This window comes from Suncus etruscus, chromosome 12 (assembly GCF_024139225.1).
Source record: "Suncus etruscus isolate mSunEtr1 chromosome 12, mSunEtr1.pri.cur, whole genome shotgun sequence".
Lineage (NCBI taxonomy): Eukaryota > Metazoa > Chordata > Mammalia > Eulipotyphla > Soricidae > Suncus > Suncus etruscus.
In genome coordinates, this window is record NC_064859.1 from 6745151 (window position 1) to 6771995 (window position 26845).

Consider the following 26845-nt stretch of genomic DNA (forward strand, 5'->3'; position numbering starts at 1 on the left):
CTTTAAAATTGTTCTCAAGGATCAGAATACTTTCTGGGATAAAGATATTTATAGATATAAGCTGAGAAGTTCTATTTCTACTAACATATTGCTAACTTAGATAAAGGGATAATAAAAATAACACTAGAATTTTGAGATGGAACCCTGGGTTATTGAGGCATTGGCACTCAACTTCTAGGTTCTTTTTCAACATATCAAAGACATTGCAGCCCCTCAAATATCTTGCTTCCTACTTCAAGGGTTTATTTAAAGATGCTATCTATAAATAAGTCCTCTTCTTTGAAAAGGAGTTTGTTTCATGAAAAGCACTTTCCAATGCTTTACTTTGGGATGGAACTTTTTTTTATCTTCACTACTGCCACCACTCAGTGGTGACACATTAATGTTCTATTCATAATTGTCTATATGAGCTGATAATTTACAAAGTCTAAAGTTGAATGAAAGGCTCTGACAACTCTACTACTTTACTAGGAAGCATAAATTTAGTTGAAAGGTACAGAAACACTAAAACAAACATATATAAACAAAAAGAAAATAAAAGGAAACAAGAGAAAATGATGTTTATTAAGAGGCATAAAAGTGCATAAACTTATTTAAAAATAAAAGAAATATAATTTACCCAGTGAAAAATAGTTAAAATCTATGAGTAAACTGGATTTTTTATTTGAAATGATACACATTTGGTCTCTAATAATTTTCCCTCAATCATGATCCCTTAGGAACAGCAATTTTACAATGACTATAGAAAATGTTATTACCAAAACTTACATGTGTGTGGAAAGAATTTTTTTCATGAATTTTCATTAAAAATGAACCAGTGCAAACATTTTCAAACTGTAGAAGATATGGTAAAACAGGGTTTATCTTCAGAAAAGTAGAAAACAAAAATTTCAAACATTTATTTATTAAGAAATGATAAAGCAAATTGCATTTTAATCATCAAAATAAAAACAATGTGGCAGAATACTATAAAACATTCCTAAAAATGATTACAATAATTAAATTTATAAATGTTTGTTCAAGTATTATTATTCAATAAACATTCAAATTCCCATTAAAAGTAACATTATTTAGAGACACATCTGGATAGTGCTTCTTTTGATTCAACAAAAAAAATCATATCAATGGAAGTCAAACATTATCTTTCATCTGTAAATGATTTTTACCCTCTGTATATTTTATTTCTGAAGGTTCATGGCATATTTTACAACAGAAATAAAGAAGTCCTTTCTACAAAATAACTCAAATAACTCAAAATACCTGAAACGAATAGTCAGAAACACAAATAACACGAAAAAAGCAACATAACAGAATTAGAAAGTTCTTTTGCAAAAAAAAAATAAATAAATAAATCACTAATTCTTTACCAAAATGTTAATTTGCTGTTGTGAAGACAATAGTAACAAAATTTCTTTGGACGTTACCAAAGAGCTATTTAATAAGCTGAAAAGTTTCATAAACTTCATAGATTTCATAAACATTGTACTTAAAAGATTTCAAACATGGTATTTAGTACCATGGTAACAATGTTGGTTATGGCAAAGGACTACTGAAATCAACAGCATTTTCTTGATTACTGTAGTGAATGGATCTTCCTTCAAAGAGCTCCCTCCTAATTTTGGCCTGAGTTTCAGGATTTAACAAAAGTTCCCTTATCTGTTTTACTTTGGACTTCAGAACCATTCTTTCTTGATGCAAAGTTTCTTTAATTAAGTCCCGGAATCCAGGTTTCTTTCCTACAGAAAAAAAATCATATATATAACATACAAAGGCTAATGAAAAACATTAATATGACACACTGACTTATCAAAAGAGGATTTGAAAAAACTTTTAAAATGTTGCCCATTTGATAAAAAAGGTTACATTTTGCCAAAAATATATAATTTACATAAAACAAATTTACTATGAATTAAAAAAACCACTGCATAATGACATCATAATGGAGAAACATGAAGCATTATAGATTAATTTTAAGGACAACAATTTCAATCAAAATTATTTTAAACTTCGCACTTTTTAATGTGTGTGTGTGTGTGTGTGTGTGTGTGTGTGTGTGTGTGTGTGTGTGTGTGTGTGTGTGTGTGAGAAAAGTAGTCAAATGCCCAGCTAAACAATATAAATGGCAGTATTCCATTTATGGCAAGGCCCCTTTTGTGTTTTTGAATCTGAGTGCCTGAGGCTTAACCCACTATCTCCTCCCTGTCAGTCATGGCTGATGGTGAGTGATCTTAGGTCTTTCTTGTTTCATTGGTTAATTTTCTCTGCTCCATTCAGCTCCACTTCGGTTCCATTGTGTTCAGAAGTGCAAATCTCCACAGATTAAATAGCCAAGTTAGTTCCTTGATTCAGCCAAAGGAGCAGGGAGCTTCTCTGCCTGTATTCATTTCCTGTTGTTGTCAATGTCAGTACCATTTTTATCAGTCACTTCAGTTTTCACAGAGTTCCCATCCCCTGGCTTGTTTTTGTTCTGTGTTTCTTCCAGATACTGTTGGACAGCCTTGACCACTGCATTCTCCACCAGCCTCCTACTGAGCCTTACCAGCTCAGCATCATCGGGCTCACCTCCACTCTTATTACCTACATTCCACAACAGAGAAGAGAGGTCACTGAGAGCACACTTCTAGAGAAACTTGGCATGCAGAAATGGGCTAGTTTGGTTAGTTAAAAAAGCTTTGATCAGGCAGAGAGGATCCATAACTCCAAAAATACTAGCTGACTTTTCACTTGGTATTTGCAGAAGCAAGAGACTGCCAATTCCCAAAGACATCATATAAAAAATAGTTCATTAGCCTCAATCTAAAAATACACTACAACCTAGTGATGTGACACTTAGAAATGCAGAAAGTTTTTTATTTCTACATGGAATTTTTTATGTTCTCTGAACCAAGACTAATTGTTATCACAGAAGCCCATGTACCCATCACTTGGAGCTTTGTAATGTAAATTTGTCAACCTATCTGCTCTTCCTCTACTGTCAAATGGATCAAGATTTATAGTAATCAAGGCTTTACTACTGCTAGTTACATGAAATCACTAACTGCAAAATGTATCCTTATGAAGACAAAGCAATTACCACTGTTTGAAATGCATTTATAAAGTAAATAGTCTCTTTCATCTTAAAGCTATCACTGCAATTTAAGAAGTAAGAAACTGGATGCATTAAGGTTACAATAGTAAATTATTAAATATTCATGCCTGATGGCATTTTGTTTTCTTGCTAGTTATAATCAAGTAGTATTTTGTCTTCCTTTATTGCAAAAGGACTAGCTGTCTTTCATTTTCATTCCAATATTTCTCAGTCACTCTCCCTTTCTTTGTCATCTTTAACTGGGTTAATTTTTCATGCCCTTTCAATCCTTAATTTCCTTTCATCTAGCTGTGGGTCCACATTACTAAAGACAAAACTTTACAACACTTAAATATAATAGAGGGGCCGGAGAAATAGCACAGTAGTAGGGTGTTTGCCTTTCAAGTGGGCAAACCAGGACCAATGTTGGTTTGAATCCTGGCATCTCAGATGGTCCACGTGCCTGCCAGGACTGATTTCTGAGCAGAAAGCCAGGAGAAACTCATGAGTGCCTCCAGGTGTGGCTCCAAAACCAAAATAATAATAATAATAATAATAATAATGATAATAATAATATTAATAATAAAAGACTATGAATAAATCTCCAAGGAGTTATTGGCAATAATACACTAAAAGTAGGAGATTTTAAAACTTAACTTTAAACAACAGATCCAGACAGAAAATCAGTAAACATTGGAATCAAACTATATTTTAGAAAAAAATGAATATATATATATATATATAAAAATATATATATATAAAACATTAAGCACCAACAGCATTGATACCTAACCTCAAGTACAAATGAAACAATCTCCTGGATAATTTGTATATCAGATTCAGGACAAGTCTCAGAAATATTTAGAAGATAAAAATCTCAACAAAAATATTTGCTGCTCACTAGACATAAATAACAGAAGGAAAACTAAAATATTCACAAATACACAGAAATTAAACATAACACTCTTGAGAAACCAGTGGATCAAAGATAAGACAAAAAAAGATATAAAAATCTGGGGCCGGAGAAATGCCTATCATGCAGAAGGAGGGTGGTTCGAATCCCGGCACCCCGTATAACCCCCTGTGCCTGCCAGAGGTGATTTCTGAGCATAGAGAGCCAGGAGTAACCCCTGAGCACTGCCGGGTGTCCCAAACACCAAAAATAAATAAATAAATAAATAAATAAATAAATAAAAATATAAAAGTCCTTAAATAATAAAAAAGGAAATATAAGATAAAATTTATGAGATGCATAAAAAGCAGAATCAGAAGTAAATTTATAGCACATAATATATACATGAAGAAAAATATTTTGAATATACATCAAGACTTATATATCAAGAAACTAAATGACTATAACTAAAACCCAAAGTTAGCTAATAAACAAAAATAATTTATCAAAGCAAAAATTATCAGAGATTAGGAAAACATCAACAAAATTGTAAGCCAATTTTTATGTTAAAATGAATGAATTTGACAAATCTTTGAAGTAAAATTATCAAGAAAAATACAGAAACTTCAAATACATTAAATTATTGAAAAGGATATTACAATTGGTACAATAGACTACAAAATTATTTCAAGAGACTACTAAAAAATTTATGCAATAACCAAACAGGAAAACGTAGATAAATCCCTAATAATATAAGCCTTTTTAGACTTAATTCTGAAGAAAATATGAACAGACCAATAACAAGTTAAGATTTAGGGGCCGAAGTGGTGGCGCAAGTGGCAAGGCATCTGCCTTGTGCATGCCAACCTAGTACAGACGACAGTTCAATCACCGGGTGTCCCAGATGGTCCCCCAAACCAGGAGCATTTTCTGAGAGCATAGCCAGGAGAGACCCCTGAACATCATCGGGTGTGGCCCCCTCTCCCCTGCCCCCCAAAAGATTTAATCAGTAAATCAAGTGCTGCTGAACCCAAACAGGGCTCATATGTGGGAAATAAAAAACCAAAGGGACAGACAAAGTCAAACGAAAATAGCCCTGAGATTCTGACCACAAAATTGAGATCACTAGAATGGAAGAGTGGAGGGGATTAAAACAAAATAGAGAACAAAAAGGTGGTTTAATGTCCTGTGGTTGAAAGATGTTGAAATTTTGGTGGCAAATGTGATCTAATAATATACATTTGAAGAGAATGGAACTATAATCCTAACATACATACAATCTTGTAAATTAATATCACTCAATAAAAGATATCTTAAAAATCAGAAGCTTCTGCACTTCAAAGGAAACAGTCACTACAATATAAAGTCTACCCATGGAACGCAAAAAGCAATCACCCAATGCCCATCTGATAAAGGTTAGTATCTAAGATAGTAACTGACAGAACTCAACAAGAAAAAAAATCTAACTATCAAAAATATTGGGAGAAGAAATGAATAGACATTTCCTCAAAAAAGAAATATAGATGGCCAATAGGCACAGTGAAAAATGCTCCACATCAATAATCATTAGGGAGATGACTAAAACAAAACAACAATGTGGTATTATCACATGTCACAGAGACTAGCATACATCACAAAGAACAAGAACAACCAGTGCTGGCATGGATGTGGGGAGAAAAGGACTCTCTTTTGCTGCTGGTGAGAAAGCCTTCTAATCCAGCCTTTATGGGAAACAATATGGATATTCCTCAAAAAATGAGAAATTGAGCTCCCATATTATCCAGCAATACTTTTAGGGATATACCCAGAAATACAAAAACACAACACAAAAATGCCCTCGGAACTCCTATGTTCAGTACAACAACATTATTCACAATATCCAGAATCTGAAAACAACTCGGGTCCCCAACAACAGATGAGTGGCTCAAGAAACTGTGGTACATCTACACAGCTGTAAGAAAAAATGAACTCATGAAATTTTCTTATACATGGATAGATATTGAGATTATTATACAGAGTGAAATGAGTCACAGGAAGAGGGATAAACATAGAATAATATCACTTCTTTGTAGGATATAAGAAAAATAAAAGACAGTATAGTAATAATTTCCAGAGACAACAGAGGTAGAGTCAGGAGAACCAGTTCATGGTAGGAAGCTTACCACAAAGAGCAGTGAGTGCAGTTAAAACAGAGAAGGGTCCACTATGACAATGATAGTGGAACTCATCACTCTGGACAAAAACTGGGTGCTGAACAGGGATAAAGTGGCATGCATGGCACCCCTTCATTAACCACAGTGTCAAAAAGAAAAGATAGAAAGGGATGGAGGAAGAGAAAGAGAAGTAAAATGTCTGCCCCAGAAACAGGCAGGATGGGGTGGGGAGTGAGTGGGGAATGTGGCACATTGGTGGTGGGAAAAGTGCACTAGTGAAAGGTGTACATTCTATGACTGAAATCCAATCATAATACATTTTGTAATCACAATTCTTAAATAAAATAATTATATTAAAAAACAAAATTCATCCAGCACCATAAAAGTGATTATAAATGACTCTATATGTCACCCTTTTGTGCACCGTATATACAGTGAGAAAGAATTTCTAAAGATCCTTCCTGTCTAGTCAACTTTAAGGTAAAACATTACTGATACAGTATCATAAACAGATAGGTAAGATAAAAGGATTGTAGTATTTGAGTCTAAAATTCAAATTCCAAGATACTTTTCAGGTCTAATAGTAAGTGTTTGATTTTTCTTAATTAACAATGAGTTCTTCCTGTTATTAAAATACTACAAAATTCAAAACACAAACACAAAAATCTGCTCCCACAAAATCTACATCTTTCAGAAATTCTTATTTTTCTTTATATTTATACAATTGTCCAAGTCAAGTAAGTAGGCATCAAACAAAGATCACCATCTTTGACTCCCTTTCTTTAATCAACCCAATTAATTAACAAGTTTTATCAATGTGCCCTTCACATTTTCTCTCTTCTTCAGTACATCTGCTATAACACTTCTAGGTTAGTATTTCAAAACTATCTTTTATTCTCTGCACAGTGAAACATATATATGTTCATATATCTTTATATATCTGTACACTGAGATAGCCTAATGACCATGTAAACATACTTGCAATCAAAATTTTTGGAATCTGCTGAAACCTATTACTCCACTGAGTTTGTCAGAGAAGGATTCATGGAGCAGGTATTAATCTAATGGTGGCCAGAAAGGAAATGATTTGAAGGCTTCTAGGGGACATGAAATGGTAGGTGATGAAATTAAAAATATAAATTATAGCCTTTGAAGATATAAATATACATCTTTATATATATTTGCATGATCACTTTGCACTGACATGATTCAATTTATAATTTGATCTAAAATATTGCTACTATCTATTACTCAATCATTCAAATGAAGATATATGTCTTCTATAGCAACTTCTCAGATAAATGACTATACTCATTTTTTTTTAGTAATTTTTATTGAGACCAATGTGAATTACTAGCCTTTCACAGTTTTATTTAAGGTATAGTGACTGTGAATTAGGGCAATTCCCACCACCAGTGTTGACCTCCCTTTGCCCCTGTTCCCAGCATGCATCCCTAACCTCCCTCCTTTGCCCCCTGGACTGCTATTATAACAGGTCCCCTTTGTATATAACTTCTTGTTTATCTTGATTCTGTTGTCATTGACTTTGGGTTTGGTATTTAGGCCTGATCATTATTTATTTCCACTCAAGGTTCATGTGACTTTTTGCTCCTGGTACTATTCACCCCCCCCCCCTTTCAATTTATGAGGCTTAACAAGATGATTCAAGTTCTGTGGTTCTGTTGGGGAAAAAAAGCTGGGAGGAGTCTGTCTAGGAGCTATCAATATCAATTTAAAAGAAGAAAGAAGGAGGAGAAGAAAGGAGGAGGAGGAGGAAGGGAGGGGGAGGGGAAGGAGGAGGACGAGAAATACACAACAGCTGGGGCGGAGAGATAGCATGGAGGTAAGACGTTAGCCTTGCATGCAGGACGGTGGTTAGAATCCTGGCATCCCATATGGTCCCCTGAGCCTGCCAGGAGCGATTTCTGAGCATAGAGTTAGGTGTGACCCAAAGACCAAAAAAAAACAAAACCAAAAAAAAAACACAACAGCACAATAAACTGAGGCCTGGTTTTTAATGGTCATGCAACATGCCACATGCAAGGTATATAAGTCATCTTTTAATATTTAATATATAATCATATTTAATATTTTAATATTATTATATCTTATTAATATCTTTTAATATTCCAACAAAATTATATATAAAAATATTTCCAATGTGTACAAAAGACTACTAAAATGCTCTTATTTGGATAGCCTAGCTTACTTAATATCAGACAAATATTAATGCTATTAACCTTTACCTTTGACACTGTTAATTTTCAAAATCCTTCCCAATTTTTAAATTAATTTTTCAAAATTAATACTAAAATTACAAAATAAAGGTAATAAAATTTCTATTTGGTTCTTCTAATAGTACTCTCATTAAGAAAACATGGGGCCGGCGAGGTGGCACTAGAGGTAAGGTGTCTGCCTTGCAAGCGCTAGCCAAGGAAAGATCGCGACCCTGGTTCGATCCCCCAGCGTCCCATATGGTCCTCCCAAACCAGGGATAATTTCTGAATGCTTAGCCAGGAGTAACCCCTGAGCATCAAATGGGTGTGGCCCGAAAAAAAACAAAAAAAAAGGAAAGAAAGAAAGAAAGAAAGGAAGGAAGGAAGGAAGGAAGGAAGGAAGGAAGGAAGGAAGGAAGGAAGGAAGGAAGGAAGGAAGGAAGGAAGGAAGGAAGGAAGGAAGGAAGGAAGGAAGGAAGGAAGGAAGGAAGGAAGGAAGGAAGGAAAAGAAAACAGATTTAAGAAACCCTTTAAAATATTTCAAGCAATTCCACTCTCTGGAATAGTTGTAACATCCCTAACCCAATACACCAATGATACTGTTTTGCTTACATTATCTGAATTCTCTGATATTAATCCTGTATACAGATTTAAGAATCTGTTTCTGTGGTCATTAAATAAGACTCTTAGCCATCTTAATGGTTAAAAAAAACCTGTTTTCTAATACTAGGATAATTTAAGGGCAGAATTAATGGGGTCTAGCTGTTCATAGATGACATGTACCAAGTAATTGATTAACTGATGTGGCATGAAGTATTCTGTCACCAATCACAATGATATCTATGTGCCTCTTTGTCTTTACAAGATTAAAATCATGTTCATAGTTTTAAATAAGAACAAAAATTTATTATAATTCCATATGAAACAAAAGCACAGAGTAGGACGACATTAAAATATTTCATTTGTAGCAATCAAATCCTAGCAAGTTATTTTAAATATATTAATAGAACTCATTGTAATGTTTATGTGAAAAACAATAGTTTGTTTTGTTTTGTTTCATTTTTATTTATTCACTTTTGTTTTTTGGGGGGCCACACCCAGCAGCACTCAGGAGTTACTCCTGGATCTGAGCTCAGAAATTGTTCCTGGGTTGGGGGACCATATGGGATGCTGGGGATCAAACCCATGTCTGTCCTGGGTCAGTCGCATGCAAGGCAAACACCCTACCACTGTTTCTTTACTCAGTGCTTACTCCTGGTTCTAAGCTCAAGGATCACTTCTTGTGGTGCTCAGGGGACTATATGGGGTGCCAAGGATCAAATCAGGATTGGGACAACTGAATGCAAAACAAGAAGCTTACCTCTGTTTATCTCTCCAGCCCCTGACAATAACATTTTAAATGCAATACCAAATACAAAATTTATGAAATAAATCAGGCAGAGTAAGAGTCAGTGAAACTCTAATAGCAGCAAAAGGCTACTTGCTCCTCTCCTGCTGTATGAATATAGTTGGAGCTGGCACCCCCAGAGCCCTCATTTCCCAAAATTGTTCCTCAAATTACCAGAAGTCATATCTGATGCACACAACCATATAGAGACTTCAAAATCATAGCTGAAGATGTTTCTGTCACTTGTATCCTCAAGACTGGACTTCTAATAGTCATATGAGAGACAAGTCAGAGTACTGAGTGTTTGGTCAGTCAAACAGTTGCAAAAGAAAGAACGCTTTCAGCTTATTAATAGCAAAAGACTTCTCTTTTTTTTTTTTCAGCCTATAATATCTGCTTCCTGATTTAATTCTATGAGCTATGTCAGTTCTTATAGTTTCTGCTAGTGTACAGTTTCTGCTAAAAGTCATTTCATATTTTTAAAAATCTCTTGTGATATATGATAGAATGTCAATGTTCATGTGGTTGGAATTTCTAAAAATGCATAAGGAGGGAAAAGTATGACAGACATATAGATTTGCAGTCCAATTCTGCTCTCTTCTAATTATACAGCTTTATCACTATTTCTCAAAATCTAAATTTCTCTTCAATGATCCACTTGTGAAGTTAATATACATGTGTTGTTGTAATAAACATTAAAAACAGTATATTCAAAGTGTCTAACATTATGCTTAAAACGCAACAGGTGTATTTTTATATATGTTAAATAAATCTGAACTCAATGTGTTTCAAATTTGCTCAATACTTGCTAAATGCCATTGTATTTAAAATTTTAAAATGACTACTAAGTACTAAAAATAACCAAAACTGCCTCTGACAACTGAAGTGCAGTTGAAATTGGGAGGATGACCACTGAATAATACTTATGTAAAGCAATTAGCCAGTGCAGTAGTACATGCCCTTCTCGATGAAATTAGGAAGTGATAACAAGGCAAAGTTCACAGACAAAATACTTATCTCAATGAATAAAAATTTCCAGACCTGGGACTTAGAGGAAGTCGGATAAGGCATAACAAAGGCATAGCGTGTGCATAAAAAGATGGAAATGCATAGTGCATTTGGAGAACTAGAGGTGTTTCCCTAGTCTAGGCATAAAAAAATTTTCAATGTATCATGACTCAAGTGAAGTATCATAATATGTGATAAAAGGTTTGAAAGCAGGTAAGGATGAAGAGCCCAGTGTCTTATATTATGGAATCTAACTTTATTCTATTCACTTAGGCAATGGTTGAATGGCTTTAAGTATAGTTTAGTACTAAAAAATTCACTGTGGTAACCATGTAGAATATGGAAGAAGAAACTGAAAAAGTGCAAAAAAGAGACAAGTTTTTTGCAGTACACAAAAAGGGAAACAGTGAGAGCTCTATTATATATATTATATATGTAAGATATAAATAATAATGCCCTCCACACTGTTGAATATTCATTAAAAACTCTAAAATCAAGAAGCTCAAAAACTCTCAGGCATAACTCATGTGTATAAAATAACATGAAGGAACATCATAATCAAATTGTGTTGAAAACAGTGTTAAGGGCTGCAGTGGTAGCACAGTGGTAGGGCATTTGCCTTGCATGCAGTTGATCCCCAGCATCCCATTCGTTCTCCCAAGCCTACCTGGAGCAACTTCTGAGCACAGAGACAGAAGTAACCCGAGTGCTGCCAGGTATGGCCTCAAAAAAAACCCCCAAAAAAAACAGGAAGGAAGGAAGGAAGGAAGGAAGGAAGGAAGGAAGGAAGGAAGGAAGGAAGGAAGGAAGGAAGGAAGGAAGGAAGGAAGGAAGGGAGGGAGGGAGGAAGGAAGGAAGGGAGGGAGGGAGGAAGGAAGGAAGGGAGGGAGGGAGGGAGGGAGGGAGGGAGGGAGGGAGGGAGGGAGGGAGGGAGGGAGGGAGGGAGGGAGGGAGGGAGGGAGGGAGGAGGGAGGGAGGAAAAAATTAGTGTTAGGAGAATGTCATAGAGCAGCCAAAGGAAGAAAAGGTGTATTAGATACAAGGATCAAAGACAAGAACTACAACGGACATTCATCAGTAACAACCTAAGTCAAAACAACTCTTTTTAAAGTATTCAAAAAGTGTAAAATGAATTTTCTTTTAGAACATGTGGCTGAAAGATTTTTTTAGATATATAAATACTGAGTTAATTCACTATCAGCAACAGAAAATTATTAAAGCTAAAACTGTAAGCAGCAGGCAATATGCCAAACAGAAATTTGTACCTACTCAAAGACAAGAAGAAAAATAAAAAACTATACAGATAAAGGTAAAAAATAAATACTCTAATTCTTTGAGAAGGGGTTGGGCCACATCCATGACACTCAGGGTTACTCCTGGCTATGCGCTCAGAAATCGCCCCTTGCTAGGGGACCATATGGGACGCGGGGGGGGTTGGGGTGGGGAGCAAACCAAGGTCTGTCCAAGGTTAGTACATGCAAGGCAAACGCCCTACCATTTGTGCCACTGCTCCGGCCCCTCTTGCACCACCACTCGTCCCCAATACTCTAATTCTTAATCATTTTTTTAAAAAGTATTTTAAGTGCTTGCTTCGGCAGCACATATACTAAAATTGGAACAATACAGAGAAGATTAACATGGCCCCTGTGCAAGGATGACATGCAAATTCGTGAAGCGTTCTATATTTAAAAAAAAAAAAAGTGTTTTAAATAAGACTTACAAAATATTTAAAGATAAACTATCTGGCAGCAATGGTACAAAGAGAGGGAAAAATGGAAATAACTGTTTGTTTCTTATGTTAAATAAAAAGCAACATAACATGTTATATTTAACGTTATATAACATTTTAACATATTATATTATTATAAATAACATGTTATGTTAAATAAAGAGTAACATTTGAAGACACTATTTTAAGGTAAAGACATATTCTAAGATATTAAACCACTACAAATGTAATTTTTTAATATACAGATCAAAAGCCATTAATAATTGGAATTCTTAAGTTAAGATGGAATCCTAAATTTCTTAAAATAGAGCAGCAGAAAAGCAGAAAAGAGAATAAACAGAAAGAAACAAGCAAAAAGGGAGATTTTAACTAAGTAATACTGAGAATCGTAAAAAAAAAAAAGTGGTCAAAATATTTCTAGTTAGATTTTAATTTAGATTAAAATAAGAAGCATGGGGCTGGAGTGATAGTACAAACTGAGCACTTTCATTGTGCTCAGTCAACCTAGTTTAATCCCTGGCATTCTATATATAGTCCCTGTGAGAACCAATAGTAAGTCTTTTTCACTGCTGGGGTGACACTCCCTACCCCCCAAATAAGAATCAGCTATGATGTCTAGAAAAATACCACTTTATATACAAATACATAAAGGTTAAGTTAAAGTAATGAGTGAATTATATACCATGCTAGTGCTAATTTTTAAAAAACAGAATCAATTATCAGACAAAGCATATTTTTTAAAGAAAAGAATAATACCCTAAAGGAATAGTTTTAATTTACAAGAAAGTAAATTCATCATAAGGATATAAAAATTCTAAATGTTTATATATCTAAGAATAAGAACTTCAAAGTACCTTTAGGTCAAACCTACAAAAAATAAAAATATAATAGGCAAATCATAAAGATAATTGGACATTCCAAAAGCATTCTATAGCTGTTATAACAAGAAACAGAAATTCAATATGACACAAAAACTGGAACATTAACACCTAAACACACCTATCTTATACTAAAAAATAACAGAGTAGATTCTTTTCATTGAACAGAAGACCACCCCCCCAAAAAAAAAAACACCTTATTTTGAACTTTATTATAAAGCAAGTCTCTTTTGCTTGTTTTTGGGCCATAACTAGTGGTCCTCAGGGCTTACTCTTGGTGAGTCTAATGTGACCACGTGGAGATCTAGGTATCAAACCTGGGTGAGCCATATTCAAACAAGTGTCCTGTCCTCTGTACTATATCTCTCATTCCCCTATAAGTAGCAATTTAAAAAAATAAAGTCGATGGATAGCTCAACAGGCTGAGTGTATGCTCTGTATATGCGGGAAATGGGTTTGATACACGGTACTGTATGGTCCCCTGGTACCTCTGATGACCCTCAAATACAGAGCTGGGAGCAGACTATGAACACCACAGTGTGGGGCATACCCATCATCAAAAGCGCTGCAAAATAATTTCTTTCCCATGATGGGGAACCAATTAGTGGCATGTTGCAACTATACATGAACTTGCTAGTGTACTGTACCCTGTGCAATTAGTTTTGGCTGGTAACAAAGACAAATGTTTAAGCTCCTCTCTGTTACAACATACATGTCTCAACTGTAATATCTACAATCTCTTAGAGTTGCATTCCTTAGACACTCAGTTGTTTTCCTTCTGAGTCATATTTATCCCTTGCATACAATACAAAAACTTGAAAAGTAATTTCCTGTGAAATAGACTGGGCAGCTTTTGAGTACAAGAATAAACTGTTTTAACTCCTCATTTTAAATATTAGGGGCCAGAGCAGTGGTGCAAGCAGTAAGGTGTCTGCCTTGCCCACACAAGCTTAGGACGAACCGTGGTTCGATCCCCCAGCATCCCATATGGTCCCCCAAGCCAGGAGCAATTTCTGAGCACACAGCCGGGAGTAGCCCCTGAGCACCACAGGGTGTGGCCTAAAAAAAAAGAATATATATATATCAGACACCTGTTGTTTGGGCTAATATAAAGAATGCCAAGCAAATTGCTACAGTCTTCTGACATATATGTTTATATGTTTAGGCAAGAAAGTAAGTTTTCAGCATTCTTGACTATTTAGGACCACTATGTATCATTTTTTACTAAATGGAGAGGTGCAATTCTGAGAAGTAATTATGAGAAATTCAAAAAGAAAATTCTAGTCTGAAGGAAATCAACACAAGTATGACTGTCACTGAGAAATTATGCTTATGAGAAAGAAAAAAATAGTCTCAAATGTATCAAAAGCATAAATTTTCAAATAATAATGCTCCTGTCTGGCAGAAAAACAAGGAGACCAGAAAATTAATGTTTCTTTGAATTTAAATCTATCATATTTATGTAATTTACCACAATCTATTTTAAGAAATTTTACATAAAAACTAACAGCATGACTACTTGGAATTAATTTTCACTTGTTTGGACAACACCCCTGCATGTGACAAAAGCTTTTTTTCTAGACTGGTATTCTAGGCGAGGAGTTGATGCATGCAGAAATAAAGGTCACTTTATTGTTCTGAAGGCAATGTTCAATAAAAAACTGGAGCATAAATGTTACCCTCAATCTTATCTGGTGAAATAAATCATAAGTGTTCTACTTCATTTCTTTCAGAAGCAATAAGGACACACCCAGATCAGAAAGTCCCACAGAAAATCCCCAGTGTGCCAGGCGGCTCACTAACAGCAATAACTATTATTCTGTCTTCCATTCTTTCAGGTGATATTTCACATATTCAACATGCTTTCAGAAATATAATCTCATTTGGTTCTCAAGTAAACCTTATCATGGAAATACTGATGTTATTCTTTCCATACTTCTAAAAAGAACACTGAGACACAAGAAATAACATGTTGTCTAAAACAGTGGTTTTGTTTTTTTTTTTAACCTATTTTTTGATCATGGGCCCCTTCCAACCTTGTTTCTTTCCTGTGGTTCCCCTGTACTATTGGTTGACTCCTTAATCTGGAGCTTGTGAGCCCCTCCTTTACATAATTTTCACCTTAGCCCCTAGAAATATCTTGAGATGCTGACAAGGGGTCTTCTGGACTCTAGTAGAGAAATATTGGTCTCAGATCATGGGAACCTGCAGCTCTCCCACTGAAAATCAGCAAGGTTAGCATGACCCACAATACCCAATCTTAGAGCTAAACCACAGCTCTGGCACACCATGACCCTGGAATATCAGGCCGGGATAGTGTTTGAGCACTACTGGGTGTGGCCAAAAAATAATAAAAACATACAATTATTACTTTAACTACTTAATTATAATTATAAATACCATTTAAAAATGGTTCAGGGGGGTGGGAGTGCTTTCCCCAGAACTCATGGCACCCTGAAAGTGTCACATGTATTTCTGATGGTCTCTGAACATTTCTGGGATAACTCCAGTGGTTGCCAACACCTCTGGGACTGAGGAGAACCCACATCACTGGGCCCTAGTTCTGAACTTTCAGGTTGGCACTGCCAGGCCAAATTCTTTCAGGAGTAGTCCATGGGCTTTCAACAAGTGCTGGAAAACCCATCCATTTCTTCAGACCCACCCAATAATTCAAACCATAGCTGCCTTCAACTCAAGTGCTTAATCCTAACTCAAAAATATTTTTCATGAGTAGGTAGTGTTTTATAGTACAAAAATGTCAATCCAAACATTCAAATAAGCAACAAATTAAACACATTAAAATGCCTGTTTGTTTTCTTTGATGACTTTGGGAGTTCTTTGGGGCATATCTGGTGGTCTCAGGATTTATGCCTATCCCTGTGCTCTGGTTTAGAGAACCACAGACGGTCGTAGGGGACTGACCTGCTGTCCTCTCTCCAGCTCCTCTCAGATAACTTCTCCCCCATGCTGCCCACTTTCTTTCTAGCAAATCAACCACTGCCTATCAGAGACTCTCCAGGAGCTCTACCTAAGGAAGCTTGCTACTTCAGAACACAGCAACTTTTAATAATAGGTCACCTAATATTAAGTACTCATTTTGTGATTGACTCCCCCTAATACACACTTAAGTCAAAAGCTTTCACTATTATTATCACTATTTTACACTTGAGGAAACCAAAGGTCAGAGAAGCACAAAGATTCACCAAAATCTACACAAATAAAAGATGGCAAAGACAGAATTTAAACACTGTTTTATATCTGGTAACTAAAAATATATTCCTGTGTTACCACTGTACTATTTTTAGCTCTGAAATGACACCATCTACCAGAAACTATTCAGACTGTTTTCTCTTAAGTTATAAAGTCAAAGACATAGACTACTTTGATTCACAAGCACTGTAGACCTATGAATTGTTTCTGACACACTCCCAGGCTCACTTTACTTGTAAATCAGGCTTAATGACTAGTTCTATACAATGAAATATTACAAAAAAAAAAAAACAACAAACAAAAACAAGTTAATAATACAAGGCAAAGAACTGCCCTTGTTGTAAGTATACAATTATACCAGTTACTATTGGGGGGGTCGGAGCGGTGGTGCGGGCCATAAAGTGTCTGCCTTGCTGGTGCTAGCCTAGGACAGACTGCAGTATGGTTCTCTGGCGTCCCATATGGTCCCCCAAGCCAGGAGTGATTTATGAGTGTATAGCCAGGAGTGACCCCTGAGCATCACCAGGTGAACCCAAATAAAAAAAAAAGTCACTATTGGGGTCGGAGCAATAGCACAGTGGTAAGGCGTTTGCCTTGCACACAACCAACTAAGGCCAGACCAGAGTTTGATTCCTAGCATCCCATATGTTCCCCCAAGACCACCAGAAGTGATTTCTAAGTTCAGAGGCAGAAGTAACCGCTGAGCACTGATGGGCGTGGCCCAAAATTGCAAAAAAGTTACTATTATTACTGTTTTCAGTAATAACATAAAACAAATAACAAAAAAAAAACAAAAAAGGGAAGCACTTTTAATATACTGTTACAAAATTACTTGTATATAAGTTCTGTACCACTCAGTATAAGCAAAAGAGATATGAGTGACTTAGCCACTTAAACAATATGTCTCTGGAAAGAATGTTGGACTAACTGTAAAGAATCTATTTATTGTTCCATGTAATTTTCATTTGTGGTCTTTTGCAACTCAGTGATGCTCCTCTTTCAGGTAAATAAAAGACCTACTGCTAATTAATCTTACAAAAGGCCTCTCATCAGACATTTGAACAGATTGCTGCTGAAATAATTAGATGAAGATGATTTTAAATCTCTAGAACCACCAAACTGAAATGGAAGGAATTAAAAATATTGTGGTTTTCTGTGTTGAAAATCACAACTGGTAAAAATAATCACATTAAGTTTTGTTCATATGTAGCTTTCTAAGAACTTATCTACTAGAATGTATGTGACACACATGGTAAATGTCACAATTACTCACAGGCTTAGTTTTGCACTTGTCTTAGCAGAGGCTTTATAGGCTTTTAATCATTTTTCTTCTCCCACTCATTCATTCATTCCTTGTTTGAAAAAAAAAATCACAAGAAATTTGAAATAATTAGCAGAAAAAAAAAACAGTAAAAGTTACTGAAGAGTATTTTTACTATGAGTGAAAGGTAAAAAATCTTGAGCAAGAAAAACCATAAGCTAAAAAACCAAGTAAAGAGTATAAGATCATACAGAAGTGCAGATGATGAGGCAAAAATAGGATTCTGAACTTCCCAGATGGTTCTCCCGGTCAGGGGCAGAAACTGCAAATCATCTCCTATACGGCTCCATCCTATATCTACTTCATAATGGTTGGCTCCAAATCCATTCCTCATCTAGTGGCTACTCTTTCCTGTAAGCAACCACTTTACCTTTCCCCTTCTCAGTGCTACCACTGTTCTGTTTGGTATTCCACATAAATTCTCTTTAAAAGTATCCTCTTTTTGAAACACTGTTACTTCTATCTTTAAATTTTTTTCAGACCTTTTTAATGTTCTTTTGGACTTTAGTCTACAGAAATACTTTTTCTCATAGTTTATATATGAAAGAAATTGCTTCTAATTCCATGCTGAGCAGTAAAACATGATTTCCAGAGCTACCTGAAGTTATACCCTATTCACCAAATGTGGTGAGGTGGTGAGAACTCAGAAGCTGCTTTCAGAAGCGACCACCAAACTATCATGAGAAGGTGAGAACACAGAAGTATGGCCCCTTTCACCAAAAGGTGAATCCAGAAATGGCAAGAATGTGGAATCTGAGAAATTGATAGTGAAGTAGAAGGCTGACAATGTCTATGTCTTAGGTTAGCTAGCTCTTCCCATTGTTTGCATATGTGAGCCATTAAGGTCCCTCTTTTATTAAAAAAAATTATCTTTAATATGTTTTTCCTGGCATCTATTTGCTCACTCCCTTGCCTCTTTTTGCTCTTCCTGCTCCAAATGACTTCTTCCCAGATCTATTAAAGTTTCTCAGCCTTTTCAGAACTCCCTTACCTCCTGAGATTTTAACATCTGAGTCTGTTACTTTCCTGCAGTCTCCGAAGTAAAGAGAAAGTAAAATAATCTTTCCTGAACACATATCTCTACATGGTTACATGCAGGTTTAACTTCCCATTTATTATCCCTCTATCACAGATCAATAGTGCCTATGGTGTATAAGAGAGTGGTTTAATTGAGATTGAATAAGGGTTGCTTTAAAGAAATAGTCACCATATAACTTAAGTGAACATGTACTGGGCAGATTTATAAGTATACATATAAGTATAACTTAAATAGAACACAAACTGGCAGATTTTCAAAGATTATTTTAAACAAATCCCATTAAATCATTTTTATGTTTATTAAATTAATCCTTAGAATCATCCTATTAACCATTAGTTTGAATTACTTCAGCATATATATATATTATTATTTATTTTTGGGTTTGGGGCTACACCTGATAATGCTCAGGGATTACTCCTTGCTCTGTGCTCAGAAATTAGTTCTGGCAGGCTCAGGGGATCACATGGGATGCCAGGGATTGAACCCACCCAGGTCAGCCTCATGCAAGGTAAACATCCTTCCCACTGTGCTATCACTCCAGCCCTAACATATTTATTTTTAGCTGCATTTCTTTTGAAATAGTCATGCTTCTACATAATTCATGTAAATTAGTTGACTTTTATATAATATTACTTATTTTGGTTGTTATTCTTTTTCCCCAAATAAGGGTCATATATGCAAAACACCTCCCTAGAACAATGGGGGAAATATCTTTAAAAATACCAAAGACCATGTGCTGGTTATCAAGTTAATTAATATCTCTTAGTTCTGAATATCACCTTTTCAGACTAAGGAAGGGGAGTGGGTATAGCATTCATTTCCCCTTTGTAATCAGTTAGTTTCCTGTTAGGTTCTTTCAAGGGACTCCAAAGGAAAACTGAAGGTGTATGTGTGGGAAGGAATTTGCCTTTGGCTTTTGCTCTCTGCCTTCTCACCTCCCAGTCCCATTGTCCCCAAGTCCTGGCTAGTCCTGACAATAGCTACTGGTTTTAGAAGTAGTTGGTTCCGGGGCCGGGCGGTGGCGCTAAAGGTAAGGTGCCTGCCTTGCCTGCGCTAGCCTCGGACGGACCGCGGTTCGATCCCCCGTCCCATATGGTCCCCCAAGCCAGGAGCGACTTCTGAGCGCATAGCCAGGAGTAACCCCTGAGCGTCACAGGGTGTGGCCCAAAAACCAAAAAAAAAAAAAAAAAAAAAGAAGTAGTTGGTTCCAATTTTATTTTGTTCTCACTCTTATATTCAGGTCATTAGATTCCTTTATTGCCTCGAGCTATTCTAAGTAGCCAGTAATCCCTCTTTATAGGTAGAATCCTTTCCACCTCTCCTTTATGTTCTGGGGCTCAGCCTGGGAGAGAGCAAAAACCCTTTTCAAGGTTTCATCTCAGTTCCATAGGTCCTTCCCACTGCTACCTCAGTCTGAAATACCACTTTCCTCAGTAGTGCCTATCCACCCATTATTCCTCCCAAACTAGTTTAGCTAATTCCTTATAATAGAAGCACTCTTAAAAGTGGCTGTTACTTTCTAAATTTGGATGCTAACAAACTATTTGCACAACTATTGCACCAACTATTTCTGGATTTCTCCCCACAGGGCCCTTTGTTGGTGCTTTTATATAATATTATACAAGGATGTCAAAAGTCAAAAGTATGAGCTAGGAAAGCAATGGAACTGATGTTTTAAGAAAGATTGTGTATTTCATGCACATGCTGTCCCATGAAATAATTTATTGTGCATTTCATAGTTCCTATGAACATAGTTTTATATAGTTTCATATAGCTTAAAATATTCACATATATGTGTGCATACATACATACATACATACATACACACACATACAGTGTTAGGCTCTGTCAGACCTAAAAATGTGTAAGTCTAATTTTAAACTGAAGGTTAAGTACAGTCTAGAGAATACCGCACTGGGTACAGCTATTATAACAATGAATTTGTATCTTAAATTTATACTATTAGAAAAAAATACAAATTTAAATTACTCATACTAGAGAAAACTGATTTAAATAAAACTAAATTTGAACAAAATGTTTTCATAAAATTTAATTTATAGAGAAAATCTTATAATAGACAATATGCATTAGCTTCTTATCACATGGACTTATTAAAATCAACTATCAGTTAAAACTATGAGTTCAATTGTTGATATTTTATGTGGTACAAAGATGGTGTAAAATTATACATTGGTAAGAACACAAAACTACATCCGTACTACATATTGACCTTAAAGCAAGTTTCTTGATCTTAAAGCAACTAACTTAAAATAATTCAATAGTTATCTTAAAATAAAAATATTAAGAAGCTTACATTTTAATATAAACTTCAGTCTGTAAAAATATAAAGTTTTCAATATTTAAGTCTGTGACAAGACAGCTTTAAGGTTCTGCCTTAAATTATACTCTTCTAGGCAAAATATTACAAATTAATGCAAAAGTTTGTCTGATAACTTCTCTGGGCTTAAAATTTTATTTCAGTATAATTCAAAATTTTTAATTAAAGCAAGTTATTAAAATATAATTAAAATAGTATTGGATTTCATGTATATACACCACTTGGTCTCTAAAATCAGCGTAAGAATATCAAGAAAATGTGCTCAAATACTCAAAATAGGCTAACAGTCTGTATCTCCCCACAGAAGTCATTTCCTTTCATTTAAAAAATCTTATAATTTGTTTTGTTTGGGGGCCACACCTTGCAGTTCTTAGGGCTTACTTGTGGCTTTGTGATCAGAGAACACCAGTGGCTGAGCTCAAGGGACCATATGGTTGGCAGCATCCAAGACAAAGGACTTGTCTACCTGCTGTACTGTTGCTCCAGCCCACTTCAAAGAATCTTTAAATTATATTAAAATAATTAATTCTCTGCCTTCTCTCCTGCTAGTTAAACTGCCCTGAGTCCAACTTCAGTGCTCCTCGCAATCCAGGCCTCCCTCTTTAGGACACACTGCACTTGTCAGAATTCTGAAAAAGGATTGATTAGTAGAGATGTATATATAAAGTGCTAGGTGAACTTACCATTTTACTCCCTATCATATATATCAGTCAAAAGGCTACCTACTTTGACCGAATATTTAAGATGCTTAGAAAGTGTGAATTTCAAAATAAGAAAACAAAGAAAGGGGCCGGAGCGGCAGCAAAGTGGTAGAGCGCTTGCCTTGCGCGCTGCTGATCCAGAGTGAACCTCCGTTTGATATCCCAGTCATCGCAACCCGTATAAGCCAGGAGTCCAGGAGTGATTTCTGAGCACATAGCCAGGAGTAACACCTGAGCGTCACTGGTGTGACCCAAAAACAAAAGAAGAAGAAGGATGAAGAAGAAGAAGAAGAAGAAGAAGAAGAAGAAGAAGAAGAAGAAGAAGAAGAAGAAGAAGAAGAAGAAGAAGAAGAAGAAGAAGAAGAAGAAGAAGAAGAAAAGAAAAGAAAAGAAAAGGAAGAAGAAGAGGAAGAAGGAGGGGGAGGAGGAAGGGAAGGAGGATTAAGAGGAGGAGTCTGAATTCCATTTTTGGTTTAGGAGTCAGATGTGAGACATTCAAATGATATAATTTACATTGCAAATGCCAATACCAACTCTGACAATGTCAGAAGGACCTTGACAAGAGACTGCTGAGATGCCTAACTACATGTGGACCCTCCATGCCTTTTTGTAAGATTTCCTCTATTCTCTCCCATCAGCCTTCACTACTAGCTGAGTTTAGTCTCACCTGAGAAGGTGAAATCCTCTCTAAATCTACTCTATGCTTGTAATCAAGGTGCTTAAATAAAAATATTTATAAAAAACTCTAATCCAGGAATCCTGTAGTTATATAACATTCTTCCTGGTCCTATAACTTTTGGCACATGTCAAATTTTATTAATTTAACTAAATTAATATATTTTGGTGGCAGGATACAGAAATAGAAAATGTAAACCTCAAATATCATTTTTTTGCCTTCATTAAAATTAACATTGTGTCCTAATAGCACAATAGTTTAGGTTACAACTATACTTATTCTTTTTTGTTTGTTTGTTTGTTTTTATTTTTGGGTCACACCCAGCAGCGCTCAGGGGTTCCTCCTGGCTCAACGCTCAGAAATCACTCCTGGTAGAGTTGGGGGACATTATGGGATGCTGGGATTTGAACCACCGACCTTCTGCATGCAAGGCAAATGCCTTACCTCCGTACTAACACTCCGGCTCCCTGTACTTATTCTTTATATAGTCATATAGAGAATTCATCAGAAAATCCAGATTTTGCCTAAGACTGTTTGCTATGTTCAAGGAACTTTACTACACACTGGAAAGACTGATTTTAGTAGTTACAAAAGTCTGTTAACTTGTATCTTCAACACTTTGGATTTCGCATAAAAATTTTTATTTGCTAAAATAGTCAGGTTTTTACTGTGTCAAACAGTAACCATGGAGTGTGGTAGGAATTTGAAGTCATTCTTATACTTAGTATTAACTAACTTACTCTCCCTGGACTTGGCTGGCTTAGCTATGTAACTTTCCTGGAGTGTGTGTCGCTTGTTAAACTGAGAACATCAAAAAATGTTATCTATGTCTTGAAACATAAGAAACATAGGTTTCCAAAGACTCTTTCCCACTCCTTCACCCCAAGTTATGTAACTTAAAAATTCTACAGTAACAAGAACTTTATATCATAAATCTATAAACATTTAATTCAGAACTTTCAAATATGACCTACTCAAAAAACTTTAGTTGAAATGAGCTGAAATCTTATTCATAGCAGCTATCATTTAATATTAAATTTCATTGTCATTAAAATGGATTAGGATAGGGGCTGGAGTGATAGCACAGCAGCAGGGCATTTGCCTTGCATGTAGCCCAATCCAGGGCAGACAATGGTTCAAATCCCCTGATCCCATATGATCCCCGTGCCTGCCAGGAGCAATTCTGAGTGCAGAGGCAGGAGTATTTCCTGAGCGTTGCTGGGTGTGACATCCTCCTCCCAGAAATGGAAAAAGACGGTTCAGGGCTGGAGCAATAGCACAGTAGGTAAGGCATTTGTCTTGCATTTGGCCAACCCAGTTTGATCCCCAGCATCCCATTAGTCCCCCAAGCCTGCCAAGAGTAATTTCTGAGTGTAGTGTCAGCTAAGAACACCCCTAAGAACACCACTGGGGGTGGCTCAAAAACCAAATAAATAAAATAAATGAACAAAATAATAAATAAATAAATAAATAAAAGGAAGATTTAGAGGAAATCAGTTTCACATCACTAAGTTTGAAACTACTATATATTACAAAAGAGATTTACATTTAACACTGAACATGAATATCTGGTATGGTATCCTTTGGAATAATCTGCTACAAGTGACAAAATTTAGCACAAGCAAGTTCACACAAAGAAAGAAGGGAAGACACTGCAACGGAGGTTTTTAGTCATGGCTGGTTTCAGAGGTTCTAATATACTAAGAGTCTCCCTCCTCTAAGTTCTATTTCTTCCTTCAGTTCTGGCCTCATTCTCACCAAAAACAAAACAAAATAACACACAAACACACACACACACACAGAATAAAAGAAAAACCTACCCCTTTAATTTCCTGCCAGCTAGCAATTTTATGCTTATATCCTTTTTACTCATCTCCCAAGCAAAGAAGACATTTTATTAGACCTTGATTCTGCTTAGAAAACATGCCTCCTTTAGGTCAGAGAATCAAGGCTACAATAAATAACAGATTACCACAGAGAGAAGAAAGGAGCTCCCCAAAGTAAAAGGATGATCTACTTGTGCAACATGTTGTAAATCCATTCATCAATTCATTGTGTGAAATTGTAATTTCTTCCTCCCACTCTGGACATATTGGAAATATAAGCCATAGCTTTGTCATGTAGATTTCTAATGTGACTACATTTATAAAATTAATGGGCTTTCATTTGTTACAAATTATTTTTTCTGGATCTACTATTTACAAACCCCAATGGCAGGCATTTTATAGGTATTGGTTGATTTGATTCTCACAATAAGTGGAGAGAATTTGACAAGCTACATAATAAACATTTCAACCAAAAATGCAAACCGACTCCATTATCTCCCAAACATCCTGCTTTTTAACCATATAGCATGAAGAGTTTTGATTCTTCTTTGAGCTCCTTTACTAAAGACATTAGAAGTTGGGAAAGAAACTTGTGATAACTTCATTTAAATAGGACCCACTCAATTAAACAGGCAATAATTACCCACAGGAAGTGCTCTATCAGAAACCCTGGAAGAGTTTTATTAGCCTTATGCCTGAAATTCCTCTATTAGAGATTATTTTGGGCTAAGTCATTACTGCTTCTTTGCTTTACTAGTAACACTTCCAAATTAACCTTTTTTACATATACATAGGGATGATATATATGGAGTTTTTGTTTTTTGGTTTATGGTCATATCGTCTATGTCAGGGTCTACCACCTAGGTCAGGACTAAGCTCCTGGCTTGGTGCTCTGAGATTATTTCTGAAGGAGCTCTAGGGACCATGTAGTGCTATGATAAAATTCAGGGCTTCCTGCACACAAAGCATGCTCTCTAGTCCTTTGAGAGCTATCTCTCCATTCCTATATGAAGCTTCTTGCTATTAGCTAAAATTTTTGTGTACATTAGATTCCCCAATCCTGTTTATAAGGCCCCCAGGAAAGAAAAAAGGGTCAGACAACTTCATATTGCTGTAGGTCTTCTGGACTAAGCCTACAGCAGCCAGTGACTGCACAAAAGACAAGGAAAACTCTACAACCTTTGTACTCCCAATAAAAATGATCCAGCATTGATCACAGACTCCAGGAAAACCCTAAAAATGCTGAACATCAATAGAAAGAAAATCCAGTTATCATATATTCTATGAATTAATGAAGGGAAAATGCTGAGAAGCAAGGAAGAGTAATGATTAGCATTTGCTCTGATGTTACATATTGAATTTTAGAAACATAAGTCTCTAAATACATATCATTAATTAGGGAAAATCTAATCTTTTCTGACTATGGTTAAATATTTTATATAGTACATCATTACTGCTGCTACCACAATATTACCCACAACAATCTTAAGCAGAACAGTGTCTCAATTTACACAAAGTGTTCCTGGCATCAGTTGGTTCATCACTCTAGAAAGGGGGCAAAAAATAATGAAGTGCAGGGGTTCTAGTCTCATAGCATCCTGGTCCTTCAGCACCTGGAAAACTATTACTGAGAACCTGCCAACCAATAGTTTTCTCCCACTTCCCTATTCTAACATCAGACAGTTGAGAAGCATGTTTACCAAGTTTCATTTCAAAAGCCCCTTTTCAATCAATACTGTCATTGCACCAAGGACACAATAACAACAAATTTTTAAAAAAAGATAAGAAAGACATCATAACTGTATCTCCTAGATTCTTAATTCTAAAAGACAAAATGGGGGGAATGAGTGAAAACATTTAATATTAAGATAGTTCAACACCCACTTGTAAAATACAGATGTTAAATTTATCCAGTGTTAGAAAGATGTATTATGCAGGCTTTCTACCTCCAGTTCTATGATCTTTCTAAAATAAAAACCACATACCAAGGAACTGGCTGTATGTTTTCAAAAAAGAGCAGCAGATATGGTATTAGGCTGTGTTCCCTACATGTAACACATTTCTACTGTCAAGGAAAATAAATACTACTGTTCAACAATGAGAGAAATTCTAAATACACATTTCTTAGGGTCTGTGCTTATAGCTTTAAAGTAGTGGTCCTCAAACTATGGCCCGCAGGCCACATATTGTATTTGTATCTGTTTTGTTTCTTCATTGCAAAATAAGATAGATGCAGTGTGCATAAGAATTCGTTCATACGTTTTGTTTTTACTACAGTCAGACCCTCCAATGGTCTGAGGGACAGTGATCTGGCCCCCTGTTTAAAAAGTTTGAGGACCCCTCCTTTAAAGTGTAAACCTATTAAAATGCTTTTATGGAACATTTAACAATCAAAGTTCTGGTG

At 35.7% G+C, this 26845-nt stretch overlaps 1 protein-coding gene and 1 non-coding gene across 3 annotated transcripts in view; one reads left to right on the forward strand and one right to left on the reverse strand.

The window, feature by feature from the left end:
• Nucleotides 1-1408: 1408 nt before the first annotated feature.
• AKAP7 (A-kinase anchoring protein 7) overlaps nucleotides 1409-26845 on the reverse strand; it is a 157377-nt gene continuing 131940 nt past the window's right edge. For both annotated transcript variants that reach the window (XM_049785207.1, XM_049785208.1), the window contains one exon: nucleotides 1409-2577. In XM_049785207.1, coding sequence (XP_049641164.1) covers nucleotides 2381-2577 — 197 coding nt within the window. In that variant the 3' untranslated portion in view covers nucleotides 1409-2380. The remainder of the gene's footprint in view (nucleotides 2578-26845) is intronic.
• Nucleotides 12306-12412, forward strand: LOC126025109 (U6 spliceosomal RNA). The gene has a single exon (XR_007501156.1). It is a non-coding gene; the product is annotated as a U6 spliceosomal RNA (small nuclear RNA).